Raw genomic sequence first — 15241 nt, 5'->3', positions numbered from 1 at the left:
ACTGAAATGACTGAAGGCATGCTCCAGTATGCTACCTCAAGAATTTGCAGTAAAACGCGAGGAGGGGGCTTTAGGAATCTCAAACAGCCCAAATCGCATTTTGTTGCAAATTTAAAACTGCTGCTTCATCCACCCCTATCATTGTGATTTTGTGTCTTTCTAGGCTATTCAAGGCTGTATACTCCTTGCATAAACTCAATCCATATTGTTTGTAGTTGTAAAGACAGAGAATTCACTGTAGGAATGTAATAGCATGTTGTTTCAAGTATTTGCAGGAAAACGCGATGGTGAGCTGTTAGGAATTTCAAATTATCAAAATTGCGTTTTGTTACAAATTTATAAATGTTGCTTTATCCACCTTGTCATTGCCTTCTTGTATCATTCCATGTTCTCCATGGCTGTAATCTTTTTCCATTGCTTTGTATGCAGCTTTTCAGAGTGATGGCAAGAACCAAGGCAACTGCAAGGAGGGCTGGCAACAACAAGGGGCCAGGGCTTGCAGCAGTAGCAGCTGGGGCAGATATCCAAAGGGAAGAGTTGCACATGGCAGGAAGGGAAAGCCAATGAGCCTGCTCCAGCAAAAGTCCAAGAGATTGAAACATTCTGCAGGTGTGCTAAAGGAGATCAGGAAGCAACAAAAAGCTATAGGCTTTGCAATCCCTAAGGCAACTTTTCAGAGACTAGTGAGAGAAATATGTGATAGTTGGCACCTTGGTTTTAGGTGGAACAGGACTGCCATTCTTTCCTTACAGGAAATGGCAAAGGATTACTTGGAGAAATACTTTGAAGATGCAATGCTTGTAGCAGCCCATGCTTACAGGGTAACTCTGATGGCCAAAGACTTCAACACTTTGTCTAGAGTGAGATGGAGGTATGACAAGCTGGTCCATCCTGTGGAATGGCAGGACATAAAAATGAGAGACATATTATTAATTCCACCTACAAGAAAATTGATGGTAGATAAGGTGAAGGTTGTTGACGTAACCCACTCAGAGGGAAAGCTGCTTATGAGGAGTCACTGAAGCAGCAAATAGAAGAATCCAAATGTGCTATAGATGTGGAGACTGTACAGATGGAGCTGCAGATACAGAGAAGGTTGCAGGAGCTGGGCCCTAACATAGTTGTCCATATTGAAGATGAAACTTCAGAGAATAATTTTGACTTGACAAAACCATGCTTGGCAGCATTGGCTCATAAGAATGAGTATTGCTTAGATACTATCATTCTTGCAATGCTCTAGTAAGTGTCTTTTATTTTACATTTGTTTGCAAAACAATCCTTATTGTACCTCCTCCTTTACACCCTACCCTAATTATTGTTTTGTCCAATGTAGCATGATGAGAAGCTGGCTGAACCATGCTGTACAGCATACAATTCATATTATTGATCCTGCCATTTCCTTCAAGCCTCATTGTGCAGCAGCCTCTTCTTTTCCAAAACTGCTCCCTTGATCCTGTTTGGCTTCGAGTAAGATGTTTCTTGTCAACTGTCTGTCTGCCCACTTTCTCTTTCTTGAAACTTCACTTTGTTATCTTGTTTACATTACTTTGCTGTGGTTACAGATTCACAAGGTCTCCATGGTGAATAAAAACTATGGCCGTTCTTGTGGAAGACGCTCTATGGATGATAATGCTATGAAGGCAGAATTATACCACACATCCTTACCCCGTCGACCTGCTTCTTCTATTTCTTCGGTAGAGAATTCAAGTACAGTCAAAACGGAAGGAACTTGGGAAAGGTTTAGTATTTCGAAAGGAGCATGGGTGCTCATGCAACCTAGCAAAAGAAAGAGACCCCAGACAAAAAACATTTTCTTGGCATCATGGAAGGGAAGAGTACGAGATTTTAAAATCACCAAAGGGAAGATATCGGTGAAAGAAGTTTTGATTCAGCATGTGTACATGCATAAAGAACTTGTCTTGCGAGACTATCCAAATGATCGCAACACAGGCCTAATTGTATACTTTTCTATTGTGGTTTTGTTCTTTATGAGGTGTATGGATTTTTAAGATAAAGCTTTCTTTCTTTGCTTATTGTTCTTGTGTTATTTTATTTCAGATTTATACCCTTCACCGTATGAGACATGGCAAAACATCGATTGTATTCTGAGATTTATAGATGTTTTGCATGGATCGATAGGAGAACAACAATACCAAGGTTGATGTGCAACAGAGCTAGCTCAATCCGGTATATTTTTTACTGATCATTTTTATCAGTTGGACAATGCAAACACACATGGTGTGTTAAGAAAACAAGACCTTCCGTCATGGAATTCAGTGGATTGGCCTCTTCCACATTTTAGTGTTACAGAGGCATATAGGGCCAAGCTTTTCAAAGAAGTACAGAAAGCTCTGAGGCCCAATATTACCACAAGGATAATAAAAATTTCTTTATGCATGCCTCTCACAGTTTTTGTAGACTTGTTTAATACCTTTCCAGTGAAGGTTTCAAAAACAATGTTCATAGTTAAAGCAACAAGTCTGGCATGCATGCCACAATTTTTGGATAAAGGTTGGGATAAGAAGACATGCAGTTCAGTGTTTTGTGAGGTTGTCCAACCTTCTATGTAACTGAAGTACATGGCTGCATCACAAAATTTTATTTTTTCTTTTTATTATAAGCACAGTCGAATGCTAGGTACAAAACTAGTCCCAATGGATCAAGATGAAGATTCTTTTGGTGTAGAAAATAAACTTCTTGATATTGATGTTGTTGAGAATGGTGATGTGCTAGTCAATATCTCATTAAGACAATGTTGCTCCCTAGCTCAATTGCGCAATGACATTCTATTTGAGACAGAAGGTTCTATTTCAAAGGACTTTTTATTTATCTACAACAATAAGAAGGTATACCATCTGACTTATCCTAGTCTCATTAAGCACTGCTATTAGTTTACTTTACCCTATTGTTTCATATTGCTTTTTGCAGGTGCTCAAAAGAAGAGAGAGTTCAATAAAATGCAAAGACATTGAAAATTTGAAAATTGAGATAACACAGACTCCATAAACAAAGATATTATATTCAATAAAGTAAAATTCTGTACAGAAGTGTTTAATTATATATGTAGAATATATTCTTGACAACAATTTTCTATTTATCTACAGGCTGATCTAGAGGCTGCTCTACATGGTCCAAGCTCACCGTATCATCTTTATTTGGAGAATCTATTTTCTGTTGCTCCATCCTGTCGTGTACAGTCTCTTGGTGTTGCTCCATTGTCTCCTCTACTGCCCGTGGAGCATCTGTTTGCTGCTGCTCCATCATCTCCTCAATAACATCAACAGGTCCTTGTTCTTGTGGCTTCTCCTCATCAGCACTAGGTCCTTGTTCCTGTGGCACCACATCCGCATCATCTGTGTCATCAAGGTGTATGACACCTTCTCGGACTTTAGAGCTCTCACCCAACTCAATAGTAGCTGGTACAATAGGTTTGGGGGAGGCATACTTCAAAAACTTCCAAATTATATCAGCTCTGAAACTATATACATAGTTCGAGCTGAAGCTATCTTCTCTCATCTGCAATGAGATATGATGATTTAGAACACTTTGTACCAATATCAAATTTTTTGAAGCTAAATGAAAATTATTTTTTCTTACAAGCTATGGCTGTCCTATCTCAAAATAGCTTGAAAGTATATATTTGGCACTAATCAGCACTCTCCAGCCCGCATAAAGGATTTATTTTTATGCATAGAAAGATGCATAAAGGATTTATTTTTATTTCAAAAGTGTTATTCTCATTAAAATTGATTTTATGCATAGAAACATGCATAAAGGATTTATTTTTATTTCAAAAGTGTTATTCTCATTAAAATTGATTTTATGCATAAAGGATTTATTTTTATTTCAAAAGTGTTATTCTCATTAAACTTGATTTTATGCATAGAAAGATGCATAAAGGATTTATTTTTATTTCAAAAGTGTTATTTTTCTTAAAACTAAATTTATGCATAAATAGATGAATAAAAGGATTTTTATAAAAGTATTATTTCCACTCTGAAGTTGATTTTTATGCATAAATAGATGCATAAAAATAGATTTTTATGCATAAATAGATGCATAAAGAATCTTTATATCAAAATTGGAATTCTCTTAAATTCTATGGAGACAGATGTGAATGGATGGATGGATGTGATGTGAATAGCGGTGATGAGATGTGAGGTGAATAGATATGATGAGATGTGATGTGAATTAGATAGATATGAATGGATGGATGGATGTGATGTGAATAGAGGTGATGAGAATGTGAGGTGAATAGATGTGATGAGATTTGATGTGAATCAGATAGATGTAAATGAATGGATGGATGGATGTGATGTGAATAGATGTGATGTGAATAGAGGTGATGAGATGTGAGGTGAATAGATGTGATGAGATGTGATGTGAATTAGATAGATGTGAATGGATGGATGGTGTGAATAGAGGTGATGAGATGTGAGGTGAATAGATGTGATGAGATGTGATGTGAATAGAGGTGATGAGATGTGATGTGAATCAGATAGATGTGAATGGATGGATGGAGGGATGTGATGAGATGTGAGGTGATGAGATGTGATGTGAATCAGATAGATGTGAATCAGATAGATGTGAATGGATGGATGGATGTGATGTGAATAGAGGTGATGAGATGTGAGGTGAATAGATGTGATGTGAATCAAATAAATTTGAATGAATAGATGAGATGTGATGTCATCATGTGAATGAGGATGTAAATGAATGATATGGGATGTGAGTGAATGTATGTGATGATAATGGATGTAAATGAATGATATGGGATGTGAGTGAATGTATGTGATGATAATGGATGTGGATGTGTATGTGAAGAATGGATGTGGATGTGTATGTGAAGAATGGATATAGATGTGTCAGTGAAGAATGGATATGGATCTGTATGTGAAGAATGGATGTGAATGAGCATGTGAGAGAATGGATGTGGATGTATGTGAAAGAATGGATGTAGATGTATGTGAAAGAATGGATGTAGATGTGTATGTAAAAGAATGTGATGTGATGTAAAGAGATGTGATGTGACATGAATATATGTGGATGTGAAGTGATAGATATGAATGTATGGATAGATGTGAGTAGTCGTACATGTGAACGATTGGATAGATGTGAGTAGTCGTACATGTGAACGATTGGATAGATGTGGATGAATGAGATGAGATGTGTATGAATGAGATATGATGTAGATAGAAGTGATGTGATATAATGGTGATGAGAATGCATGTGATGGATATGAATGAATGTGAATGTGATGGATATGAATGAATGTGATGGGATGTGAATCGGGATAGATATGAATGAATGAATGTGATGTGATGGGATGTGAATCGGGATAGATATGAATGAATGAGATGTGAGGTAAAATGAATGAGATGTGATGTGAGTGAATGTGATGTGAGTGAATGTGATGTGGTCTGAATGGATGAGATGTGAATGAATGTGATGTGATGAGATGTGGATATGGGTAGATGCGAGTGGATGAGATCTGATGAGGTTAAATTGAGGAAAGATGTGATAAGATGAAAATGATGTGACTGGATGAGAATAGGAACACTTATGAAATGGTTGTGGAATTAAACAATGTGGATTGATGATGGAACAATGTGGAAAGACGAGAGTTCGTTATAGAAACTGTATGTATGACCTGTTTTTAAATTATTGTTTTATGTCAAGAATGCTAGGGAAGCATTTTGACCGTCTTGTGAATGAGATCGTGGAGACCTAACTGTTAAAGTTACAACAGCTAACGGAGAGTCAATGGAGGACGTCTTGCGTAGCAAGGTCGGTCGAGGTCTTGACCAGCCTCGGTTCGATTAAAATGGTGAGCTTCCGATACGGTGGATGAGGGACCAAGGAAAGCGGCCTATGAGTGAAGCGCTAAGTCACCTGTTTTGCGAAGGATCCTAGAGTGTGCTAACCATACGATGCTCGGGTCGCCCCGACGATACCCATGCTTGCGTCAAGGAAGATATTGGATCAAGGAATAAGAGTTGTTTTCTGAATTTGGGCATGGATCTGGCTGATTGACCTTGCTGGTCCTCAAAACGGATGAGTCCATGGCTCTTTTATATGGATCCGTTGGTTGATCTTGCTGATCTTCAACAGAGATTCCATTTTGATATGTGAATATATTGCCGAGTACTATGAGCTAGGAACCATCAAAAAGATCCCTGAGTGGACAGGTGGTGAGCGTTTTGGTTGCCAATGATGCCATAGGTACACCGATGGAGCGATTGGAAATAAGGATTCAACCAGAGATTTTGAGGATTATGATCAGTGACACTATGATTTCATTAAATGATTGTTTTAAAGACAGCTGAATCTATGAAAAAGGTAATTTCATATTAGGTGTGTAAGTGGTTTGACTAGTTTTAAAATTGCATGAATAACTGGCTAGGGGGCCTGGGAACTCTTTTCCTTGGTACGCGAGACAAAACCTAACCAAATTCCTAATTGGATCCCATCATGAGAGTGGTTGGGCGGTTGGCTAACCCATGGGACTGGGATAGGGTTAGGCTGGACTGATGGATCCCAAAAATGAGACTCAATTCTGTTATGGTACAATAGATGAAGTAAATCCTGGATAAAAATTGTTCTATGGAAAAGAATCAATGGCTGTGCCTCTCAATGAGGAAAAAAGCGTTGGTCTCTGTGATCCAAGTGCAAGTCTTTTCCTTGATCTGACTATGATACTTATGGGTTTGGTCAGATCAGTTTAGTTAGTTAAGGCTCTTGACTATGGTAGAGTAAAATTATCTTGGAGGAATTGCCCGTGCTTTTTGGGCGAGGGAAGTTTTTCCGAGTTCAGTTTTGGAAGAACCGAGGGATTAGTCTCTTGTCCGGATATCCGTGGGCGAGGCCCCGAGTGAGGGACCTTGCCCTGCGCAAGAAGTGCTACTTCCGCTGCTAGCACCCCTGAATTCGTTGCGCGGTGGGGACAGGGATCTTTCATTGTTTTTGCACTCAAAAGTTTTATGACCCTTTTGTAGACAACGGAAACATAGGCCTTCACACCACACCTTTTCTACCATCTCTGGGAGAAAATATGTGAAAGACTAGTTATCATTCTTCTTCTCACCCATCTCCATTCTCTTATTCTACATAAAATTTTTCCTTCTCGTTGACCCTGCCTATCATCAAAATTTAGAGGATCTTGCATCTCTTCATCTTCTTGGCCACCCCCTTCTTTTTCGTTTCAATCCTTGGAAGCTCGAGTGTACAAGGCTCCTATTCTTTCCTCCAATTCTTTATTCCTAATAACTTCCTATGGAATTGTAAAAGCTCGAGCAAATGGCTCCTCATTCTTCGAATCCTCATAAAAGCTCCTCTTCTATACTTGGGTTCACTACTGAATTTGTTTGATATGTAGCCATCTTGTGACTATACAATAAAATTGTAAAAGATTTTACAAAGAAAAGAAACTCCTCGTTGTATCGCAAAAACAAAAAATAATATAAGCACCCAAGACCTGCAACATCCGCATGTGGACTGCCCAACCTATGCTCTGATACCAGCTATGACGGTCCCGAATCTAGCTATATCTTAATCATATAACTTAATCTAAGAAAATATTGAAACTCACTTAATCGTACTATTTCTACATAGTAATACAATTAAATCAATCCTCTCAAATAACAAAATAAGCATGCATGCCATATCCAATATTCTTATCATATAAGCAAAGAATAGTAGAATCTCAAACAAACATTCACATAATATAAATCTCTATCAATTAAAGCATAGCATCTCAATCAATCACGATATATGTATCTATCTCAAAGAGTCTATCATCATCATCACCATGCTCGACAACATGGTTAGTCATAATGACCAAAATCTAGCCAATCTAGGGATTTCTCCGATACCCGTCCACCCAACCTCCACACTGGACATCGTAGTCATCTCGGGTTCACCTCGTTCACCTCCATCTCATTCTTGTCCTCTCTGGATTCTACCACATGGCTCCTAGAGGACATCAATCTCATTCACAATCCGACATTCTCTATCTATGGAAGGCCGACCTTAATCTCATTCTCATGTTGAGTCTCATCATACACATGCATATCAATCATTTGTTCCAAAAAAAAGCAATCACAAGTCATACATATTATCTTACATTATCTGTAGTCCATAATCTTTCAAGACATGCATTTTCAAATCAATCAAAATCAACTTCAAGTATAAAAACAAGCTTTTAATTCAAACAGTCCTTAACTTTTCTTAGTCTTCTAATTCTTTCAAGTCATTTGGGAATCTTTGTTTTTAATATAATCAATTATCATGTTCTAACCAATGAGATCATCTCTAGTCGCTATAGCTAAGTCTAAACTATGCTTATGTGTTAGTCTATCCGGTCTATATAGATAAGATAGTCAATCTTGATCGTAATTTCTAAGGCAAAGCCTAGCAATATCTTCCAATCTACTTGGAATTAGAGAAGAGTTAAAGTTATAAATTTTTAAGAATTCTAACGCTCTATAAAACATATCTCAGTGATGGTTCTCTAAAAATGCGTTCTAAGGTCTTTTTTAGAGCGTTCAAAATGGCCAAAGTTGTGTTTTCAGCATAAACTGTCAAAAATAGCCAAGTGCCCCACTTTGCACTCGAATAACTCAAAAATAAAAGGGATTTAGCTTTCTAAAGTCTCCTACAGATAAGCGCTTCACAAAAGAGCCCCTTGTGAAGGTTATACCTAAAATCTAGTCATAAACTAGTCAAATATTCTATGTTCTAATTCTTTAACTCCGAAAGTGTTTATTCTATGAGTCGCATATACTAAGGCGATCATGTATAGTTAAGAAAGTCAATAATTAATCATCGTTGAGTGTGTCATACCTCGACTCGCATTCTCTCATATATATATTTATCGATTTATTTATTGAATCTCAATAGAATTTTAAGCAAAATAATAAAAAGAGGATTTGTATACTTTCCCGATATATTTGATGATGTCTTGAGTGATTGGAATCCATGTCTACTCTCTAGAAGTTGTGGAAGTGCTATTTGCAGATTTGGCCAACCTCTCGGATTTGTTGTCAAGGCTACAACCTACAACAGGTATAACTTCGCGCACAGTTATCAGAAACTAGTCATGTGGGTATTATCCAAAATTACCAGAACGTGTGATCTACAACCTAGAGTGGGTGGAATAACCAAAATCAGTTGTATGTGAAAGTTGACTCCAAAAACAAGTCACGTTTTACTTTTTTATAAAACTTTAATTTGCATGTCCATATACACACTTAAAAGTTTCCTTGAGTATATTAACTAATAGAAAAATCAAACTTGAATCTTCACTTAATTTTAACACTTGGAATTTTTACTATTGAAAACTTGCTAGAATTCATTTACTGAAATCTATAGCATCCAAAACTTAAGATTATCTTTAATCATAACTTGTTTAAACTCAGAGGTATGTTACATGAATCACTGAGTTTCTCCCAGTCCTCACATAGTGAGTTCAGGTTTTTTCATGCGTAAGATGTAATCTTGTACGATTTCCTCTCGCTCTATCACGTAGTAGAGTTCTGTTTACTGCACTCCACCTAGAGCCTTGTCTCGAGAATCTGTAAATAAAGGCCACCTACAGAGTTTTAAAATTCTATTGGCCTTGCTCACTAAGCATAGATTCAGTGCATGTACCTTAGTATAGGGCAATATGGACTTGTAAATGCTTCACATCATTGCTCAAACATTTTCATGAATTGAACAAGGTCAATAGATCCATCATATTTACCCATGAGCTTAGAAATTTCTAGGGCCATAATTCTAGATGACTCCTTTGGGTCATGTCCTTTGGTTAAAGCACCAAGTAATCCTTGTGCAACCCCCCTTTCTAGATTATTCAATATTGCTAGGAGTTTGGGCATCTGAGGGTTGAGAGATTTGTGGGATACCAACTCTAAGCATTTACAAGAAAGTAGGGCCAGTTGTTGTATTTGGCATTGGACCATTCATCATTGTGGTAGCATGTCATTCTGCCTACAAATAACTAATCTATAAACACAAATGCAAATATCCCAACTACCTACAAGTACTGTCAATACTCATTGAATGCAACCAAAACAACTGCCAATAGATCACTGATGATGATGGATACCTATAATGTAGAAAAAAGTACAATGTAGAGTGTGGATATAGTACTTAGCGAGATAGAAAAAAACGATGATAACGTTTACGATAATGTTGAACTATTGAAGATAACCTCCAAGCTGCGATGTCGAAGATAACATCCATGTCTGCACACCAAATGATAATGCTATTATGTAAAAACCCTAACTTTGAATAAAAACAATTCAGATTGACGCTCCCCCAAGATGCCTACATAAACCTTGGAGCATGCGAACAAGCCACAAAACACGTCCGAAATGCTCCAAAACATGCAAAAATGTTGTAACGTGGTTAACACCACACGATACCTACAGATAGACAGATGGTTCAATCTGAGAATCAAAAGAGAAACTAGAAGAGAATATGACAAAGGAGATGAGAGCCAAGAAAACCTGATGTGATACTTATCGTTGAGATGGAGATTAATATAACAACACACACATAGATACAACAAGCTAGAAGAGATAAATATTGATGAGAATGATTGAAGTACAAGTGAAGTGACATGATAAGAGAACATACATCCGTACGAGATTAAAAAAAATTCCTAATGAGAAAAAAACGCCCCATTATTAACCTATGTCCATGCATCACTACCATATAAATAGCTACACCATCGAGCATCCAAAGCAATCCATCCATGTTAACATATCATCCCCTTGCCTTCCTAGTCTTAGTATTATAAATCGAGTGGAGGATCGTGACACTACATGTTGCTTGGTATTTGCTAAGGCAACAGACTAATGCTTGCATCTTAAACCCTTGATCCATTGATATATATGTGTGTGTGTGTGTGTGTGTGTGTGTGAGAGAGAGAGAGAGAGAGAGAGAGAGAGAGAGATGATTATACAAAAAATGCGCTCTCAAAAAAGCCACACGTCAGGATGTGTGTGTGTGTGTGTGTGAGAGAGAGAGAGAGAGAGAGAGAGAGAGAACCAAAACACACACAGCCTTGATTTGATTTTCTAATAAAGCATAAAGAGGCCATATATGAAACACACAATAATAATAGAGCATGATGAAAGTATTGAGTACGTTTTTTAAGCAGAACAAGCTCCAACAAATTGGCCATCATCCTATTCTGCTACTAGCTTTGTAAGAAGGCATATAAATAAATTATTTTCAAAAGACCTGTAAGATTGCATTATCTTTACATGGCATGCTTATGAGCTTTTGCACGGAGGTCGCTGAGACAAACACTCAAGTGACTTACAACGTGATTTGTTGTGGGCTGTTCCAACTGCCAACATAACAAACATCGTATTTACTATAGCTATCATTCTAAAGCCACCATATCAAAAAGTCATGGCTATGGCCCACAGCTTGAACCTCTGGCCGCAATGCATACCTCCGTGTAGTCCAAAGAGGCTCTAGGTGTCTGGCCATCTGTCCTTGCAACAAAGTGTCTGCAATTCATGGGCACGTGCTTCCTGATCAGAACCACTTCTACCGTCCTTGGACACCCCTCAGAAGATCAAGCAGGGCCAAAAACAGATTTAAGACATCCAAGTAGAGAGCCACTGAGGCCCAGATGTACTCATCATAGTTGTAACGCTTGATCAAGTTGTCAGTGTCATACACAATATAGAAACTGAATATAATGGATGCAACTGCCCCATATATTGTGGCAGAGAGACGACCAAATGGGAAAAAAACCTGTACAACCCACCACAAAATATTTTTAAGGGGCAAAGTTTGCCGTACACCTGAAACAGATCCAAGAATCAGCTTCCACAATACTTGTCAAGGTCAGAGAAAACTACCTGAATAAGGGAAAATAGAATGAGGATCATAATAGCTGCAGAAAGCATAGGACCCAGAAAGCTAAAATCATAGCCTCTCCTTGCAGCCCAGAATGTGTAGGCAGTTAGGGAAAGTACAACAGCAGTTGTCAAAATCAGTGCCTCTAATATAATCCTCCCTGCAACAATCAACACAAAACCATCATTTTTTGTGTTTATCCTTAGCCCATGCCTCTCTCTCTCTCTCTCTCTCTCTCTCTCTCTCTCTCTCTCTCTCTCACACGTACTGTGTGTGTGTGTGTGCGCATTCACGCACACAGTACGTGAGAGAGAGAGAGAGAGAGAGAGAGAGAGAGAGAGAGAATTCTTTTGACATCATAGCCAGTAGACCACATAAGATCCATACGACAGCACCGCATTACAAGGAATGGGACCTTGAGATCTGATGCATGAAAGAGAGAGAGAGAGAGAGAGAGAGAGAGAGAGAGAGAGAGAGAGTCAGGCCACTTTACCTTCTGTGTATGCACAAACAATTCCCACTGTAAGACTGATAGAAACTGTGAAGAGGCCCAGAAGTAAAAGATTGAGCGGATGTCTTTGATGGTAGTAGTAGAGAGGGCAGAGAACTGCAAAAAAACAAAAAACAAAACTACTCAATTTTCTATACTACTATTATAATTTCAAACCACTACCATGGCAATCAAAAAACACAACCAAGAAGGAATTGAACTAATCATTCCTCATGGCTAAATATTGGTTAAGTAGACCATCTGTTTCAAATCAGGAAGAATCCACAAGCACATCCATCAGCACTCTGCTGCATGGAGTGGATTTCATTGATAAAAACACTAACAAAGAGAGGACTCCAAAAAACATCTTGCTAATTTCCCCAAAAGGGTGGCTAAATTACTTCACTTATATGCAGCCGTCTCCACCCTTTGCTTGACCTTGGAGGCACACCGTGAGTTTGAGTTTCTACCCTCCTTGTAGCAGGCATGATAATTTGCTGTAAAGCTATAACTTTGATTTTCCATGCAGGCACATTTCTTTAACGAGTGAATAAACCCCAATTTGTGCCTGACACTTCTTGGCATAGTTGCATGAACACTCCAATATTGGTGATCAAAACTTTCATATATACGTTCCCAAGAGATCAGTGATTTGATCATGTAGCATTGTAATGCATATTCATTGTTCCTGTTCTACATATCATGTCTATGCAATGACCCTATAACGAATATGGTTTCCAGTTTTGATAACTATGCCTCCACGCATCCAAACACAATTTTCTAACATTGCTACGGCTCATGCTCAAACTAGTATAAGAAGGCCCACTACTTCTAACTCAGCAGCAATCTGCAGACACGAAAAGCCCAAAATGCGTGGCGTAATTTATGGCTGGAACACTGCAACCCAAAATGCATGGTGTAATTTATGGCTGGAGAACATCCCCCACACTGCAACCCAAAATGACCCCATAGTAAAGTCTGATGTAAAACCTTGTCAAGTTTATCTAAACTATGGTCTCTGTATTCCTTCGTAAATTAACACAAAGCACTAGCCATACCTGGAGATGTTCAATGTTTAGACATGAGGTCAAACATATGATCTGTGGCATATACCACCATCCCAAAAAGCATGTTGTGACAGAAACCAAAAGCATATACCCTAATAAGGTCTGGTCTCTGTTACTTCTGAAGATTCTGTTGTAAAACACACACACACATACACTTGCATGGTCTCCATTCCCTCTAGTGATGTTACTGATGCTTGGCTTATGCCATAGATCACGGTTAAGTACACAAAGGAATCCATAATCTACCGTATGGTATCAGCCATCTGTACACACCAAAAGGGGAAGAGGAAGTGGAAGGGGGAAGAGTTCAATTGAATAGGAAAGGTGAGACACCATTACGCCTCTTGAGGCTAAGCAAGGTGCCATAAACCAGGACAAACACAACAATCATACATCAACTCGCAACCTCCTGCATCCATGAGAAAGGCTGCAAAGCGGTCTCTACCATCAACAGAGAAAACAAACGAAAAGCAAATGATGCCTTCATCACACGAAAAAATGAAAGGTATATGCAGCGTGAATGCAGTAATGTCGACAATTCAAGAATACAAGAAGCACAAATGAATGGCTAAAGGATGCCCTAAAATCTCCAACAAGTATCAACAGAGAAGAACAGATGAGTTCCCTGAGGATTTAGGGTAAGGGCGACTCACAAAGGAAGGGAAGGATGATGAGGACGATGAGGAGGGCGGGGCTAGAGGTGAGAGCGAGGGAGACGGGCGTGTTGAAGACGATGACGGCGGATACGACGGCGGTGAGGAGGACCTGCGTGGAGAGGATGCCGTACACCTTGCGGATGAAGGCCCAGCGAAGGGCGTTCTCGGAGCTAGGGATGCCAGGGTACAGCACCGGCGCGCTCTCCAGGTCGTCCCGGAACCCTCCATCCTTGCTATTGCCCCACATACTGCCTTGCCTGCCTCTGCCTGCCGACGCCCCTTCTCTCTCCACCAACAACAAACAATGATTTCAAAATGTGTGCAGGAAGATCCGGAACCTGATACGAGAACGATAATAAATCTAGCACAGAGGTGAGGTAAAGAAGACGACTTCTGGGAGGTTCCACACCGATCATGTCGGTTCTTGTTTCGTTTTTAGACGCATAGCATTAAAAACCTCCATCTCTAAATAAGGTTTTTTTTAACAACTCGTAATAATTTAATTAAAGATATTCACTCTTCACCAAAGGTGGTCCTAGGTGATAATCAACATTCCTTGTTCCAAGTTTTTTCGCACGCCACAAGAGCACCTGACCTTTGCCTTCAAGTGAAACCCAACTCTTAAGAAAATGACCTTAGATGAAAACACCAAAACGTCACTTTTTTGTTTCATTAAGTAATATGAGCAAGATTTCAAGAGTTTCAAGCTCAACATCACTTTTCGTGTTTCATTAAATTCAAAAATTTCAAGCTTAATTATAATCTTTTCGATAATTTCTTTAGTTAGCAACTAACCAAAGGCAAGTGGCATGCATACCATCACCAGTGTGCACTCTTTAGTTAGCAACTAATCCAAAACGAAGGCAAGTGGCATGCATACCATCACTAGTGTGCACTCTTTAGTTAGCAACTAATCGAAAACGAAGGCAAGTGGCTGCATGCCATCACCACTCTTTAGTTTGCAACTAATCAAAAACGAAGGCAAGTGGCATGCATGCCATCACCAGCGTGCACGCTTTAATTAGTAACTAATCAAAAACGAAGGTAAGTGGCATGCATGCCATCACCAGTGTGTACTCCCATTTTCTTTTTGTCTTTGCACAAGCTAGAGCTATGGATCTATCTCTAGTCTTCGCACAGCCTAAAGCTAT

At 38.9% G+C, this 15241-nt stretch overlaps 1 protein-coding gene across 1 annotated transcript; it reads right to left on the bottom strand.

Moving 5' to 3' along the window:
• Nucleotides 1-11208: 11208 nt before the first annotated feature.
• LOC147622924 (BI1-like protein) lies at nt 11209-14516 on the bottom strand. Its single transcript, XM_086822537.1, has 4 exons — nt 14088-14516; nt 12371-12484; nt 11880-12037; nt 11209-11772 (listed from the first exon to the last, which is right to left on the bottom strand). The coding sequence occupies exons 1-4, from the start codon at nt 14335-14337 to the stop codon at nt 11563-11565; spliced, it is 732 nt and encodes a 243-aa protein (XP_086678663.1). The 5' UTR covers nt 14338-14516; the 3' UTR covers nt 11209-11562.
• Nucleotides 14517-15241: the final 725 nt, after the last annotated feature.

This window comes from Cibotium barometz, chromosome 28, assembly GCF_041138505.1.
Source record: "Cibotium barometz isolate CiBa-2024 chromosome 28, ASM4113850v1, whole genome shotgun sequence".
In the NCBI taxonomy this organism is placed as follows: Eukaryota; Viridiplantae; Streptophyta; class Polypodiopsida; order Cyatheales; family Cibotiaceae; genus Cibotium; species Cibotium barometz.
The sequence above is the reverse complement of the archived record's forward strand: the minus strand, read 5'-3'. Positions and strand labels throughout refer to the sequence as shown.